General features: G+C 38.1%; 1 protein-coding gene and 1 long non-coding RNA gene across 3 annotated transcripts in view; one reads left to right on the forward strand and one right to left on the reverse strand.

The window, feature by feature from the left end:
* LOC136791981 (uncharacterized) overlaps positions 1-16,178 on the reverse strand; it is a 126,581-nt gene that overhangs the window by 57,886 nt on the left and 52,517 nt on the right. The gene's annotated exons all lie outside the window — the stretch shown is intronic.
* On the forward strand, positions 1,992-11,847 carry STEAP1 (STEAP family member 1). 2 transcript variants are annotated; one of them, XM_059075023.2, is made up of 5 exons: positions 1,992-2,099; positions 5,694-5,808; positions 7,951-8,463; positions 9,289-9,453; positions 11,486-11,847. In XM_059075023.2, exons 2-5 carry the CDS (start codon positions 5,725-5,727, stop codon positions 11,741-11,743), a joined length of 1,020 nt encoding a protein of 339 aa, XP_058931006.1. In that variant the 5' UTR covers positions 1,992-2,099; positions 5,694-5,724; the 3' UTR covers positions 11,744-11,847. The 2 variants fall into 2 exon arrangements, with proteins under 2 accessions (XP_058931006.1, XP_066898583.1); XM_067042482.1 differs by lacking the exon at positions 11,486-11,847 and having other exon boundaries at positions 2,001-2,099; positions 9,289-9,468.

A 16,178-nucleotide genomic window follows, 5' to 3' on the forward strand; every position in this document is an offset into this window, starting at 1 on the left:
CATAGCGTTGTTTTCCACAAGCCATACTGGTTTTATAAAGTATGTGCTATAGAGGCTGACTCAGAGCATTTTCAGATGCTTTGGCTTTGTATTTCTCAAAAAAAAAAAAATCTTTCCCTTCATCTCATACCCAAATCACAGATCACATATATGCAAAAATTGCAGAAATTTGGTCTGTAATACTAACTCCTGATAACTCAATCAAAGTTTTTTAATACTATGGTTTTTTAATCCAATTTTCTGTTGCCTTTATAAACTCTACAAACTAATTAGTAAATAACCTCACATTTTCAATCATTTTCCTTTGAAACATACTATATTTATTCACCTCACTAAAAAACTGAACAAAAAAACTTTTGGAAGAAGTGTGGAAATAAAATTGTTGGTCTAATTATAAAGCAAAAGTATTTGGGGCTTGATTCCAAATGTTTTAATTAAACAGGAAAAGCAGTTTTAAGTGGAGCTTGCTACAATTAGCCAACTTATATTAATATATTAACTTCCTTGCCCTTATCACATGCAAAATAAATTATAAAAAAGTGAATGACCTTTGTTCTATCAAATCTTAAAAAATAAAATCATATTGTTTTGTTTGATGATTTAAGACCTATCACCATTTTTAAAATTCAACAATGCTTAGACACATTTAGCAATTTGTCTTAATTTTCATAATCTGTTCTATAAACACAGAGGTTTTTTTCTAAAACTTTTAAAAATGATTATTTTCTAGTTTTGCTAGAAATAAAAAGTGTAAGATTCTGTTTCTACCACAAGGCATCAGTCCATGGTAAATTAATCTTCAAAGGGTTTTAACATTACCCTGTGGACAGTCAATGACTACGGAAAATTACACATTAAAATATGAACAGTCCTAGGGTCCCTAGCTATGAATAAAGGACAATCAAGGAAAATGCAGTTGAGAGTTTATTTTCCTTTACTTTTCCTAATCAGATTAGTTCTGGGTATGTTTTACACCAAATCCTCAGACGTTGCAATTCAGGTCTCAGACGCTCTACCCTGAGGCTGGTTCCAACTCAGAGGAGTAAATCCCCCGCTCACATTCGCTCTTTCTCCATGCCCCTCATATTTTAAAAACAACCTTAAACTTTTAAATAGTGACAGTAACTCAACTTTAGGTTTGTAGTGCTTGATGGGGTTAGGGTATGGGAAGATGGCTTTAATATCAGAGGTGGGGAAGGGAAGGAGTGAACGTCGGGTTTAAGGACTTATTCAGCTGGAGGACAGGGTTTGTGCGGTTTAATATACAAGATTTCGACAATTTAGGGGGCAAAAGAGATTCAGAGATTCAGATTCGGATTTGGAAATTGTAAATTACAGCCACTTCAAAGAGCTGCTGTGAAGGTTAAAATGAGTTCGCTAAGCGCTAAAGCTCTAAAATGAGTTAGCTAAGCGCTAAAGCTCTAAAATGAGTTAGCTAAGCTCTCACAGTGTGATCTGAGAGTGCTTCAGAATCACCTGGGAACTGTTTGAAAATGCAGAATCTCAGGCCCCATCCTGGATCTACTAAACAGGAAACGTGGGCAAGGTGGAGGAGAGGGGCTTTGGAGGGAGGGGGGTGGACACGACCGATCGGTGTTTTAATAAGCCCTACAGGAAATACATGTTAGAGTTTGAGAACCACTGCTCTAAAGAATTGCACGAAAGTTCATTAGTTGGGAGATTAAAGTAGGCGAGAAGAAGGACGGAAAGGAGGGAGGCAGGGAGGGAAAAGGAGGAGAGGACAGGACAGGAGCGGACAGGACAGGAGAGGAGAGGAGAATATCGAGAGGATCGAGAGGTTGCAGAGCAGACCTCAGGCAGAGGACAGGGCTCTTTAAAAGAAAACCGGGAGCGGCCGGATGGCTACGTAGGGAAACCCTAGGTTCGGCTCTGGGACCTTCACAGGACTGTCCAGCGAAGCTGGAGCCCTGCGGACGCCCGGCACCGGCAGGTGGCGCTGGACGGACAATTGACAAGGAGGCGGAGTCTGCCCAGGCAGAGCAGGCTCGCGCTCTGGAGTCTCGGGCGCCGAAGAGGGGTTGGCACCTTCGCGCGGGTGCTGCGGCCGCGACTTACCGTCAGATCACGCCGAGAGACGGGTGAGTCCCTTGAATCGTTCTGGCTCGCCGCTTGCTCCCTGCCGCTCGGTGCCCCTGCGAGGCCGGGCACCGGCTCCCAGCATCGGGAGGAGTGTAGGGGATTGCGAGCCCTCCCAGGACTGAAGCAGCGGTGCTTCGGGGCGAGCGCAGCTCAATTTGCCCCTTGCGCGCCGCTCTGGGACACGCTGCCTTCCAGCGAGCTCTCCGCGGAGCACACCGCTCCATTGTGGCTGGTCCGGGGGCTGGGAACCGGGGACTCACAGAGAAGTCTTTTCTCTGGGGACTCAGGGGATATGATGAGTTATTAAGTTTGTCCTTAGGTTGGGTTCTGATGGCAAGTTTTCCAACTTGGCAAAATCGCCACGAGTTTGCATAGTATTGATGAATGATGGGTACGTACTACTTAAAACCGTGCAACTCGTCTTCAAGTTTCCTAGTAACAGAGAGTTTTCATTTTAAATCCTTGGAACATTAGTCGGACTCTTTCAGGATCTCAGTTAGGATTCAGGTTCCCTCCAAATAGTCAGTCAAGGCTTTATATGTGTCAGGTGTGAAATCCACTGGAAGGAGTTTTTAGACATAAAATTTACAAACATTTCCAAATTCCTGACTCTGTTCTTTTCGTAAAAAAAAAAAAAAAAAAAAAAAAAAAAAAAAATCCTTATTGAATAAAAGGTCATTCGTTTAGCACAGAATGTTAAGCACAGGGAGGAAGCAAGGCCTAACAACACAGCCCAGTGAAGAAAAACATCTCCCCTTCACATAGTTAAATGTGGTAAAATAAGTTTGCAGTTAAAAGTATAGAAGATTTGGAAATGCAATGCAACTGACCATGTATCCCAGTCATTGAGTGTCTTCATATTCCAAATTCTTCAACATAAACATAAGTCAGTTGGACTGTGTCAATATTTAGCAGGAACGTCAGGTCATGGTACAGCAAAATTGAACAGTTACATCAGAAATAGGCTTTGCTTTTTAATGGAGACGAAAGAGAACTTTGTATCAAATTCTGGAGTTCCTAACATCGGAATACTGTGCTGTTTCCTGTTGTTTTTGCTGATGAAAAGATTTTATTGTAGAATTTAAATTATATGTTTGGTTAATGTCTGAGAGAAACCAACATATTTTATTTGACTGATATTTTATTTTCTTGGCTTCAGGGTACAAGGTGGACTGTGGGCGACACAGTCAACAAGCTCCCTAACTGCCCGGGGTTTTTCCTTGGCTTTGCTCTTCAGTATGGTCTCCCTACCATGCAGACGAATGGTTGGATACCTCTCCAGGGCCACTCTGGCTTTTCACCCAGATTCTGTGCAAAGTGGCCCGCAATCAGAAAATATTACCAACTTGCTAGATGCTCCAGGACCAGGTCCTGAAGAGAGCCCTCACCCTTCCCATGCCACTATCTGTCCATAAAACTTTGTCTTCCTTTCCGATGCATTGCACTACCATGCAGTCAGTTCTTGAAATGTCTGCTTGCTCTCCTAGACTTTAAGCTTTTTGAAAGCAGAGTCTCCATCTCATTTAACTTTATATTCCCACTCTCTACCTGGGTTGTTCACAGTGTAGTTAATGACTTAATATTGAAAAAGTGTAGATTTGTATGCTAACATCTTTACCATCCTGAAACTCACAGTTAACACATCTCCCAAGCATGGTGAATTATTTCTTGTATTTGATTACAGTAAGTAAAACTTGTATTCCTAGTCATGTACACACCCCCAAATTACTATATTAATGATGTTGGTTAAATCACCAAATGATTTGGAATAATAATTCTTAAGCAAATAGACTGTAAAACCCCTCCAGAGCAGACATGAAATCTCATTTCTCTTTTTCCTCCTCAATGTCTGTCATAGATTTGAGTTCATAGATACTTGAAGATTGGCATATGCTTTACTCAGAACTCTTTCAAATGCCAGTGATATACACCTTACTCAAACTAACTTAAGCAAAATAGGGATTGTATTGGCTTGTGTAACTGAAACATTCAGGATATGGTCTCAGAAACTCTAAATATTTAAATATGCCAGGACTCTTCTTTGTCTTTCCCCATTTCTTGCTTAGGCTTCTGTGTGTTGGCTTTCTTCTGTCCTTTTGAAGACATCTTCCTCCTTACAGCATGTAGAAGAAAGCATGGTAGGCTTCTATCATCCCAATATAACAGAATATTAAAGACGTCTTCTCTTTATCTTTCATTTCCAAATATAAACATCAGAGAAGGACTCTAATTGGTTCAACTAGAGTTCTGTGCCATCCCTAAGCCAATCAGTGTGATGAACAGAATAGAGAACTGTCATTAGTCACGACTGAGTCATATGCCCACTTCCGTGGCCAAAGGTGGGAGTTTCTCTGGATGGAGGAAATGTTTTAGATCATAAAATAGTGGGAAAAGAATGTGCGCAGACCAAAACAAATATTCTCAGCATGAATATTGTGAAATTTTGAAATAAGTAACGTATGGAAAATGTTCTTAGAGCACTTCAACAAAGGCACATGTTGGCATTATGTAAAGATGACTCCTCTTTATTCTCTGTGAAGATCAAACCTTTAAAAGTTGGAGAATGTTTTAAACTGCTAGAAACAACTTTCCACTTAGTAAAGTATTACAGGTGGTCTAAAATTCAGAAACACTTGGCATGTTTCTGTCCATCAAATGGTTATATATCTAATCTGTTTTCTTACTGAATTTCATAAAGAATAAATTGGCAATGTATTCCTCTGGAAATAAATTTAGAACTAATGAAACAGTGAATAATGTTGTGACATCATATGTTTCCCTTTCCTAAAAAATGTTACACCAAGCCCAAATGAGTATCTGTGAACAGTGTGAAGGAAAAGATTCTTTTATCTGGCAGGAAGTGTGACAAAATAATTTCCACAGGGTTAACCAGGAGAATGGGCATGTCAGTGATTGAACACATCAACAACCCCACTGGAAATATGCTAGCAACGCATGTCTTACCAACAAAAACCAGCCTGTGACTCCGATGGGAAAATGGCACTCCTTAAACACAACCTTTCAGTAGTTTGTGCTGCTGTCAGCGTTCACCTTACCAAGAGTGTCTATTCTGTTCATTTTCTGAAACTCAAGAGTACATTTCCCCATAAAATCATTTCACCATTATTTCAGATTCCAGTGTCAACCACAAAAGTCTATTAAACACAAGTTCCTGAAGTATAATCTTAAATCAGTAAACTCCAACCTCCATTGACAACATTGTTACTCTCAAAAAACTACATTCCTAACTCTATTTACCTTTGAGGGGAGTTGCCTTTCCTCCAAATGAGCACCTGGAGGTAAAGTCTCCTAAAATAAAAGGCAACATCTGACCCTTTGAATTCCATGTAGACACCTGGGTCATTCATTGCACTGATAGTTGGACAAAGAAAAACACTATTGACACAAGGGCACTTGTTTGAATTCTTACAGATTATAATGTGAGGTTAAATGAGTCAATAAGTCTATATTTTAAATTGCACTTTATCTGCCACTCTAGCCCTTATATGAGTAAATTTTTCATATTGCTCTATCAAACATTAATATCATAAATAGCATAGATGTGAAGAAGATAATTATTTTTATCTTCACAGGTGGCTGAGGCCATACTATTTTATAGAATTAATGGAGAGCAGACAAGATATCACAAATCAAGAAGAACTTTGGAAAATGAAGCCCAGGAGAAATCTAGAAGAAGATGGTTATTTGGTAAAATAATCATATTAATTAATTAATTAATTAAAATCTATAAATAATTCAAATGCTGTTCTATATCTCCTACTGTTATAAAAGTGATTTTCACCCTAGTCTGCTGATATCTTTACTCTGATTCCTGGCACTGATACTGTGATGGGTAAAGGGCAGTGTGGGCTATGAGAGGAGTTGTACCTTGACTGTCATGGACTTAGCTGAATAACCTTGAATAAGTCACTGAAAATCCTGGGTCTTGGTTTATCTGTAAAGTGAGAGAGTTGGACCAGATCATCTCCAAAGCCCTTCCAATTCTTTCTAACATTCTGTGGGTCTAAGTTTTTTGAAAAAGTCATCAATGCCCATATGACAGTAGTTTTGTAAACTGTTTTTTTCATAGGCTCCATGGCAGCTTACCAAGAGATCATCAAGTTAATTGATGATTCACTGTTTAACCAAATAAATTCAACTTTGGAATAAGAATCATTTGTCACACTTTTGCCCCACATCAAGATTAAATGTTTCTTGCTAAATTATTTGACTGAACAAGTGGTGGAAAATTTTGCTTCCAAACTCCTTTTACCTTTCTAACTGATCTCAACTACAGTTTTAACAGAAAGTATTTATTTTATCTTAATAGGAAAAATAAGGTAGTACAAGTACATACTGTCTAAAATAAGTGTGCATAAAATAAAATCACTTTCATTTTTCAAGTGAACTGTCTTACTTGCTGTTCCATGATTCTCCACCCATAATCAGAAAATTGATATCCGTTGATTGTTTTAACATGCAGAGAGAGATGGCAGAAGCTGTATAATGTTCAACTCCCTTCTAAACTGAGTAACTGGAAAAAGCATTGGATGTAATAGTGATTTGTTACTGAAAGTAAAAGCCAAATGGCAAGAGGTCATTTTTAAGCACTAAAAATTATAGAGAACTATGCGAATTAAAGTTACTCTGTGTAAAATGAGGAAATGAACAAGATAATCATTAACATCATTCTGAGCATTAAAATGTTATGGGTCTACATATAGGGCTATAAGAAATTAGGAATAACATATTAGGTGAGAAAGTAAATTTATTCATAAAGTAACACAATATGAAACACTCTGCAATAAGTTCTTATTTTTACGGTGTTTTTTTTTAAAATTTGCTGGTATAGCAGTCAGTTGGGGAAGTGACATAATATTCAGTGCAAACTTCTTTTGAATTGTTGACTACCTAGAAATGCAACTGGGTAAAGAAATATAACTTTCTCAGGAAATAGATCATCCCTGTGGGATTTAACTACTTATATAGCCTTTGTACCATTTTAATAGACTATTCATCTATTAGTACTTATACAAATGAGATATTTTATGAATATGAGACTACATGATGGGGGAGGGATAAGTTGGGAGATTGGAATTGTCATATACATGCTACTATATATAAGATAGATAACTAATAAGAACCTACTGTATAGCACAGGGAACTCTACTCAATACTCTGTAATGTAATGACCTATATGGGAAAAGAATCTAAAAAAGTGTGGATATACATATATGTATAACTGATTCACTTTGCTGTACAGCAGAAACTAACACAACATTGTAAATCAACTATACTCCAATAAACATTAATTTTAAAAAAGACTACACATGGAAATTACATATTTTTATCTAATAGTAATATTATTCCTGTTCCTTTGTACTTGAATGAATGGAGTTTGCAGAGAGTTGTCCAGTAACCAAAAGAAATTATAAAACAAATACAACTATGACTACTTACAAGTGTTATTATTTTTACCAAAGATTGCTGGATTTTTTAAAAAAATTTTTCAGTTTTTGTTTCCCAGTTGCATTATTTCATTCTTTTACACTTTCAAGATAGAAACACAATGGTCTGAGCTCTAGTGGAGGTATCTGAAGCATGTATTTCTTTTGACTTAACGAAAAATGAGTAACAGCAATTATGGAGAACCCCCAGTAAGGTAGGATAACTAAGTACACCTTTGATCGTTGCCATACAGTCTATGCCACCTTCCACTAACCAGTATCCAAAAACAAGGTTCAAAATGTCCTTTTTTACTGATAAGTACAACGAGCAGTAAGTAATTAGTTTGAGAGGCATCCCATTGTTTTGTTCAATTTTAAGATGTTCATTTTCTTTCCTTTGTAGAATAAGGATTCAAGAGAGACCAGCGCACCGAAAAGACCTGTGCTTTTGCACGTGCACCAAACAACCCATTGTGATGCATTTGATTGCCCCCCAGAGCTTCAGCACAAACAGGAACTCTTTCCAAAGTGGCGTTTGCCAGTTAAAATCGCTGCTATCGTATCATCTCTGACTTTTCTTTACACTCTTCTGAGGGAAATAATTCACCCTTTTGTAACTTCCCATCAACAGTATTTTTATAAAATTCCAATCCTGGTCATCAACAAAGTCTTGCCAATGGTTTCCATCACCCTCTTGGCACTGGTTTATTTGCCAGGTGTGATAGCAGCATTTGTGCAGCTTCATAATGGAACCAAGTATAAGAAATTTCCACATTGGTTGGATAGGTGGATGGTAACAAGAAAGCAATTTGGTCTTCTCAGTTTCCTTTTTGCTGTACTGCATGCAGTTTACAGCTTATCCTATCCAATGAGACGATCCTACAGATACAAGTTGCTAAACTGGGCATATCAACAGGTAGGATGACATTACTGACAATATCACTAAACTAAAAAGTCTAAGTCTCCTAACAAATTAACTGTTTCTTTCTTTTTTTTTTTTTTTTTTTGTGGTACGCGGGCCTCTCACTGTTGTGGCCTCTTCCCGTTGCGGAGCACAGGCTCCGGACGCGCAGGCTCAGCGGCCATGGCTCACGGGCCCAGCCGCTCTGCGGCATGTGGGATCTTCCCGGACCGGGGCACGAACCTGTGTCCCCTGCATCGGCAGGCGGACTCTCAACCACTGCACCACCAGGGAAGCCCCTGTTTCTTATTTTAATATCAGTACCCCAAACCTCTGTTGAAACCCTGTGTTGAGAAAGTAATATGCTTTTAAAAATTTTTTATTATAACTCTTCATTGGGGCTTGGTTGTATAATTCTACTTTGAGGAATGTTTTCTAAGCTGAAAATAGTAAACTACAACTTTAACAACATAAACAAGTATTTTGTTCATGGACCGAGCCACATTTCAATCTTCTACCACCCTCAGAAGATTTCTTTTTAATGCTAATTGTTCCTATTTTCTGCTTATTTACCATATATGCACACATATAACAATTCTAACCAACAAATAACTATTATATAAATTAATAAAATAGATTATATAAATGTTGTGTTCAAGGAAAAAGATCAATAATAGCTCCTATGTCATTTCTCTTAGAGAAATGCAAAAATAAAGTCATAACTTTGTGGAGGACCCTAGTTATCAGGTCCTCCATAGTAGAGGGAGCGTAGAAGGAGGTTCTTATACTGGAAACAAGTGTTGTTTGCATTTTTTCCTTCCTCTTTTCACCCTCTCTTAGGTCCAGCAAAATAAAGAAGATGCCTGGATTGAGCATGATGTTTGGAGAATGGAAATTTATGTGTCTCTAGGAATTGTGACACTTGCAATACTGGCTCTGTTGGCTGTGACATCTATTCCATCTGTGAGCGACTCTTTGACATGGAGAGAATTTCACTATATTCAGGTAAATTATATATAAAAAAACTCTGGTCCCTCAGAGAGATAAATATTCTTTTTAAGCTTATAATATCCTCAAGTATATTGACTTTTCCCCATAAAAAAATAACAGAAGGTTTTTCCAATAATAAAGATCTCACACTTGTTCCAATTAAAAATGTGCTCTCCTATCATTTTTCCCTCTTGCTGATTAATACGAGAGGTGCTTTCTAGACATATATGAGGCATTAATAAAAGAAAAATATTATTTCTAACATTTGAAGCTTGTTGGACAAGCTTTGGACAAAGCTGTCTATCTAGTAACAACAAATGTGATATTTTAGAAATTCAATATTGTTTTCTTAGTTCTCCAAAAGTAAAAAAAAAAAAAAAATTTTGCCTATCCTCTGATTTTATTCATGTCTTTTAAGTTACACAGCTTTGTACTCTCCTCCTTGAAATATGGAGTTTTATCTACCAAAGGTATTGTAATATCTAATTTTAAAAGCTTCTTTTTCCAAGTTACATTTTATGTAGCTTATTCACTTGAAGTTTCTCAATATTCCTGGAATTCAAAACTGTCTCAGATTTACTGAGGTTAACTTCCTAGTGGTAGATTACACCCTAGAAAGAACAATGGGATCCATGTCTGACAAGATTCAAAGGACTAAACTTAATTCAGTCCTAAGCGCTGCCAAGATTTTTAAAATTATATACATAGCTTTAACTTTCATGGGTAGACATCTTTGGAAATTCCCACAAAGTCAGTTAATCCTCACTATCCTTTGTACACATCCATGCATATACTCCAACAGACGCCTTATCAGGACATCTGATTAAGCAGGAAAGAATGTCTCCACCTGGATTATTTGAATGTAGTTTAGAGATGGTGCCACATTTTCCAGGAGCAATATTTGCTGATTTTGTAGGTTTAGCTTGATAGCCATTGGAGTTATCTGTTCCTCATTAAATAACTCTCTTCTTACATTGCTCTGCCTGTCACACATATGCTGTGCATCACTTTACAGATTTAATTACAAATTCAAGCACTGTATCTTGACAACCCAACCCATTCCACTCTGTGTACAATACCTAGCCCATAATATGTATACAATACACATTTGGTAAATTAAACTTCAACCAATTACATATATTTGTCAATTAATAACCTAGCAACTTTTCATTTACAATCCAAGAACTGGCTACTCTATGATTTACCTTGGAGATTTATATCTGAAAATATAAACTTAGCCATTTGGTTGTATTCACTGGGGCTTACTGCTGAATAATTGTGAGTTGGATTCATTCTGACAATCTAGTGAACATTTTCTGTAAAGTGAATAGAAGTCAGAATATACCTAGAAGAGCTATTGCCAGAATTCCATAAAACTACATAGGTGAACAATTCTTTTTAAGTAACTTTATCTGGATGGTGCCAAGTATCCCAATGCAAGCTGATATTTTTCTTCACATCTCCATATCTCTAAGTTTTGTTCAAACATTGAAGTAATTGTTGGTATTTTTCCACTTTATCAAAATGTTTGTTTTTTTTAACAAAGACCAAGCTCATTCACTTAATATCAAGTTGATTTTTGCACTGATCTTCAGTCAACCCACCAATATTCACTGAGCACCTAAAATGTGCACAGCATTGTGTTGATTCTGCAGGGATCCTGTGATGAGTAAGACAGAGTCTATGATTTTAAGTGTCTCTTGATAAGCAGAATTAAGGCAAATGCACAAGAGACAAAGCATCATAAAATAAATGTCATAAGAGAGAAGAACAAGGTATGGAGAAAGGGAAGGCAACGTTATCGATTTTCTGAGACCAAAAGGAGAATAGTTGTGAATTTTCTCAACTTAGCCTGGAGACAAAGGCATTACCCACATGTAAAGAGAGTGGAAATATATGAGTGGACATTGTCGAGAAACGTAATAGGAAAACAAATGGAGATGAATGGAAGAATTTCCAAGGAACAAAACAGATCTAGATGATATAGAATGGAATAAACTCTAGATGAACTGATCTCACCAAGATAATTTTTTTTTTTCTTTTGCAGAGCAAACTAGGAATTGTTTCCCTTCTGCTGGGCACAATACATGCATTGATTTTTGCCTGGAATAAATGGGCAGATATAAAACAATTTGTATGGTATACACCTCCAAATTTTATGATAGCTGTTTTCCTTCCGATTATTGTCCTGATATGCAAAGCCATACTACTCCTTCCATGCTTGAGAAAGAAGATACTGAAGATTAGACACGGTTGGGAAGATGTCACCAACATTAACAAGACTAAGATGTCTTCCCAGTTGTAGAATTGCTGTTTACACACATTTTTGTCCAATATTGATATATTTTATCATAAACACTTCAAATTTGTACTTGTTTAATAAAATGACCACTTGAGCATCTTAATCTATCTCTTTGTTTATGGGTGATGTTTGAAATATGTGTATTTCCTTGCAGATTTGATTCAGAGCGAGAAGTTAAATAACCTTTATCACACTCTCTACGTTCAGTAAAGCTGAGCATAAAAAATAATCATATCGGACTTGTCAGACTACATAGCATTATAAATAATAAAATACCAGTCCTTGCCACTCCTTAAAAGTTATCATGAACCATGAAAAAAAGGTATTATCTGATGGCCAATAGGCACATGAGAAAATGCTCAACATTGCTAATTATTAGAGAAATGCAAATCAAAACTACAATGAGGTACCACCTCACACCAGTCAGAATGGGCATCATTAAAAAGTCTACAAATAACAAATGCTGGAGAGGGTGTGGAGAAAAGGGAACCCTCTTACACTGTTGGTGGGAATATAAGTTGGTGCAGCCACTGTGGAAAACAGTATGGAGGTTCCTCAGAAAACTAAAAATCGAATTACCATATGATCCAGCAATCCCATTCCTGGGCCTATATTTGGACAAAACTATAATTCAAAAAGATACATGCACCCCAATGTTCATTGCAGCACTATTTACAATAGCCAAGACATGGAAACAACCTAAATGTCCATCGAGAGATGAATGGATAAAGAAGATGTGGTACATATATACAATGGGATACTACTCAGCCATAAAAAAGAAGAAAATAATGCCATTTACAGCAACATGGATGCAACTAGAGATTATCATACTAAATGAAGTCAGTCAAAAAGAGAAAGACAAACACCATATGATATCACTTATATGTAGAAACTAAAATATTACACAAATGAACCTATCTAGGAAACAGAAACAGAATCACAGACATAGAGAACAGACTACTAATTGCCAGGGGGGATGGGGCTGGGGGAGGGATGAAGTGGGAGTTTGGGGATAGCAGATGTAAGCTTTTTTATATAGAATGGATAAATTAAAAGGTCCTACTGTATAGAACAGAGAACTATATTCAGTACCCTATGATTTTAAGGAAAAGTTTGATAAATTGGACTGAATAAACAATTGTCAAAAGATACCATTAAGAGAGTGAAAATGCAAGCTACAGGGTGGGAGAGAATATTGCTACAAAGGGGTCATATCCAAGATATGTTTAAAAAAAAAACTCCCATAAAAAAATAATACCCTATGATAAACCGTAATGGAAAAGAATATATATTTAAAAAATTATATATATATATATAACTGAATAACTTTGCTGTACAGCAGTAATTAATACAACATTGTAAATCAACTATACTTCAATTTTTTTTAAGTTATTATCTGAATCTACCACACTAGTATATCCAATGTTTATGATTGTTGTTAAAGAACTTTAATTTTCCCGTAATGGAACACCCATCTCAAAAAACACATGGATTATGACTACACAAGTAAAGCAATAGAATAAGATCAGATACACATCCAGGCAAAATAAACTCAGGTTTTCCAGGAGAAAAGGTAAATTCAGTTTTCTACATCTGAGTTATGTACAACTCGGTTGAATTTACCCTAATACATTGGCCAAAGCATACCATGAACCAGGTCATCAGAGAGCAAACTATATCAACTATCAGGGCTTGCTAACCCAACCAACTATACTTCAGAGGTTTTCCATAATTAGCATAACTAACTACAAACCTTGTCTTTTATACAGATAAATTATTTATTATGATCAAAGACAATAGAGCCAATACTAATGGTATAAATTAGGAAAAAGAATTAGTACATTCATTGAGTGGAGTTCAGTTTTTTTACTTTTTGTTCTATTACAAAGGATGATTATTCATTATTACATGGGGGCTAAGGAGACTTCTGGAGTATAAATTTGAATTTTATACACTATTGGGATTCAGACGTAAAGATACATGTCTGCAGATAGTGTTTAGGGTACACAACTGGAAATAGAGTAGACCAGCGGTCCCCAACCTTTTTGGCACCAGGGACTGTTTTCATGGAAGACAATTTTTCCACGGACCAGTTGGGGGTGGGGATGGTTCAGGCAGTAACGCGAGCGATGGGGAGCTATGGGGAGCGATGAGGAGCGGCAGATGAAGCTTCACTTGCTCATCTCCTGCTGTGTGGCTGGGTTCCTGCTGGTCCACAGCCTCGGGGTTGGGGACCCCTGGAGTAGACAATAGTGTCCTTGAGAAACAATTCACCAGAAGACAAAAAGGAATCTAGGGTTCTAGAATTGCAAATCAGATTCAGCAAGGAGACGTAACTATGGGACCACTTAACTAAGCTTGACACATTCATACCATAGTCAACCAGCTCTGCTATGCAGCAGTCAAGTACCTGCATTCCCAACTGCATTGCAAGATGGCAAAATGTTAGCATCTCCAGTTCCGAGAGGGAGAAATCGAGTTTCAACCTTCCTGGCACTAAGATGTCATTGAGGCTGCAGCTTGGGAACAGGGTTCTAACCTGAAGTGGCACTTCTATGTAGAGACAACATCTGAGTTCTGGCTTGGTTACTGAAGTCCTGTCTCTGTTAGCCATGGTAATAAGTGACAACAGACCTATTCTGAAACACAGAATTCCCAGTGATAGGAGAAAGGGAGTCTACAAGGGCCTTAGAAGTAAAGCACAAAAACATCTAGGTTCAATTTGTACTCAGGGGCTGTTGAAAACTAGACCATTCACTCTTTGTATCTTTTCTGAATTTTTAACGATGGTTGGGTAATATTGTTATGAGCAGAAGAAAACAATAAAAGTTGTCTTAAAAAGAATAAATATTATATTCTAGTACAAGCTTAGATTTCCTGTTACTCAATGAAAATGTATAAAGCACCTCCCATATACCAGGCCCAGTGCTAGACAGAGGATATATCAAGATAGAAATGACCTACTTCGTACTCACAGTCTCATAGGGAAGACAAATTTTAGTACAGCAATGAATTCTAGCTTACTGGTATCACTAAAGAGGGAATGACCAGCTCTGTTTAGAAGGGCAAAGTCAGGAAGCTGTGAGGTTGATCCAAAAAAAGAACTATTTGAGCTGGGGATTAAAGTATAAGTAGGTGTCCTTCAGCTAGAATGGGAAGATAGGTAGCATAGTGAGAAGCATGGAGGTGTAAAATGATGGGATCGAATGTATTGGAAGGACTAACATTCAGGAACAGAGCAGGTGAAGGAAATACCAGATTGGGTAGGGACACAGGCCAGACAGATCAACAAGTTCATTTTATGACATGAAACTAAATTTGGACTTTGTTCTCTAGGGAATAGGGAAATCACTGAAAAACTTTAAATGGAGGCTTAACATGATCATATTTGCAATTTAGAAAGATTTATCTATAGACTATCCAGGAGATAGATTTGATAGGGGTCGGGGGCAGCGAGAGCAGTGGTACAAAAGGTGAAGGCAAGTTGGAAGGCTGGAAGAATATCTAAGGAGACAACAGCAGTAACCCAGGACAGAGGCACAAAGTTCCCAAACAGAGGTTGTTGCAGAGGGGATGGATAAAAGAGGAGAGCTAATGAAACATGGTAGGAAGATTGAATTTCCAGGAACTCATGACCAATAGTCCATGAGAAGTGAGAAGAAGAAAGGCATTTAGGATGGGACTTTTAGGATTCTATTAGCCTGAATGACTTAGAGAATGATGCCATTAAACAGGATAGGGAATTCTACAGAAGAAGCAGATTTTTAACCATAACAAAAACAGAATCGTTGGTGCAGGGCGTAGAAGAAGGGTGGTTCGCGCTGTTTTGACTTCACTGGAGTCAAGCCTCAGCTGTGACTGTGGCGGCTCCCGCTCCCACCAGCTCTCCTTCAGCTTATTCCGGTTCAGAGATAATGATTTAAGAGTCAATGTCGGAGCCAGCGAGAAGATGGCGTAAGAGTAAGACGCGGAGATCACCTTCCTCCTCATAGATACATTAAAAATACATCTACACGTGGAATTTCTCCTATAGAACACCCACCGAATGCTGGCAGAAGACCTCAGACCTCCCAAAAGGCAAGAAACTCCCCACGTACCTGGGTAGGGCAAAAGAAAAAAGAATAAACAGAGACAAAGAATAGGGATGGGACCTGCACCAGTGGGAGGGAGCCATGAAGGAGGAAAGGTTCCGACACACTAGAAGCCCCTTCTCGGGCGGAGACTGCGGGTGGCGGAGGGGGAAGCTCCGGAGCCGCGGAGGAGAGCGCAGCAACAGGGTGCGGAGGGCAAAGCAGAGAGATTGCCGCACAGAGGATCGGTGCTGATCAGCACTCACCAGCCCGAGAGGCTTGTCTGCTCACCCGCCGGAGCGGGCGGGGGCCGGGACCTGAGGCTCGGGCTTCAGTCGGATCCCAGGTAAAGGTCTGGAGTTGGCAGA

Source organism: Kogia breviceps, chromosome 9 (genome assembly GCF_026419965.1).
Source record: "Kogia breviceps isolate mKogBre1 chromosome 9, mKogBre1 haplotype 1, whole genome shotgun sequence".
NCBI classification, from domain to species: Eukaryota; Metazoa; Chordata; class Mammalia; order Artiodactyla; family Physeteridae; genus Kogia; species Kogia breviceps.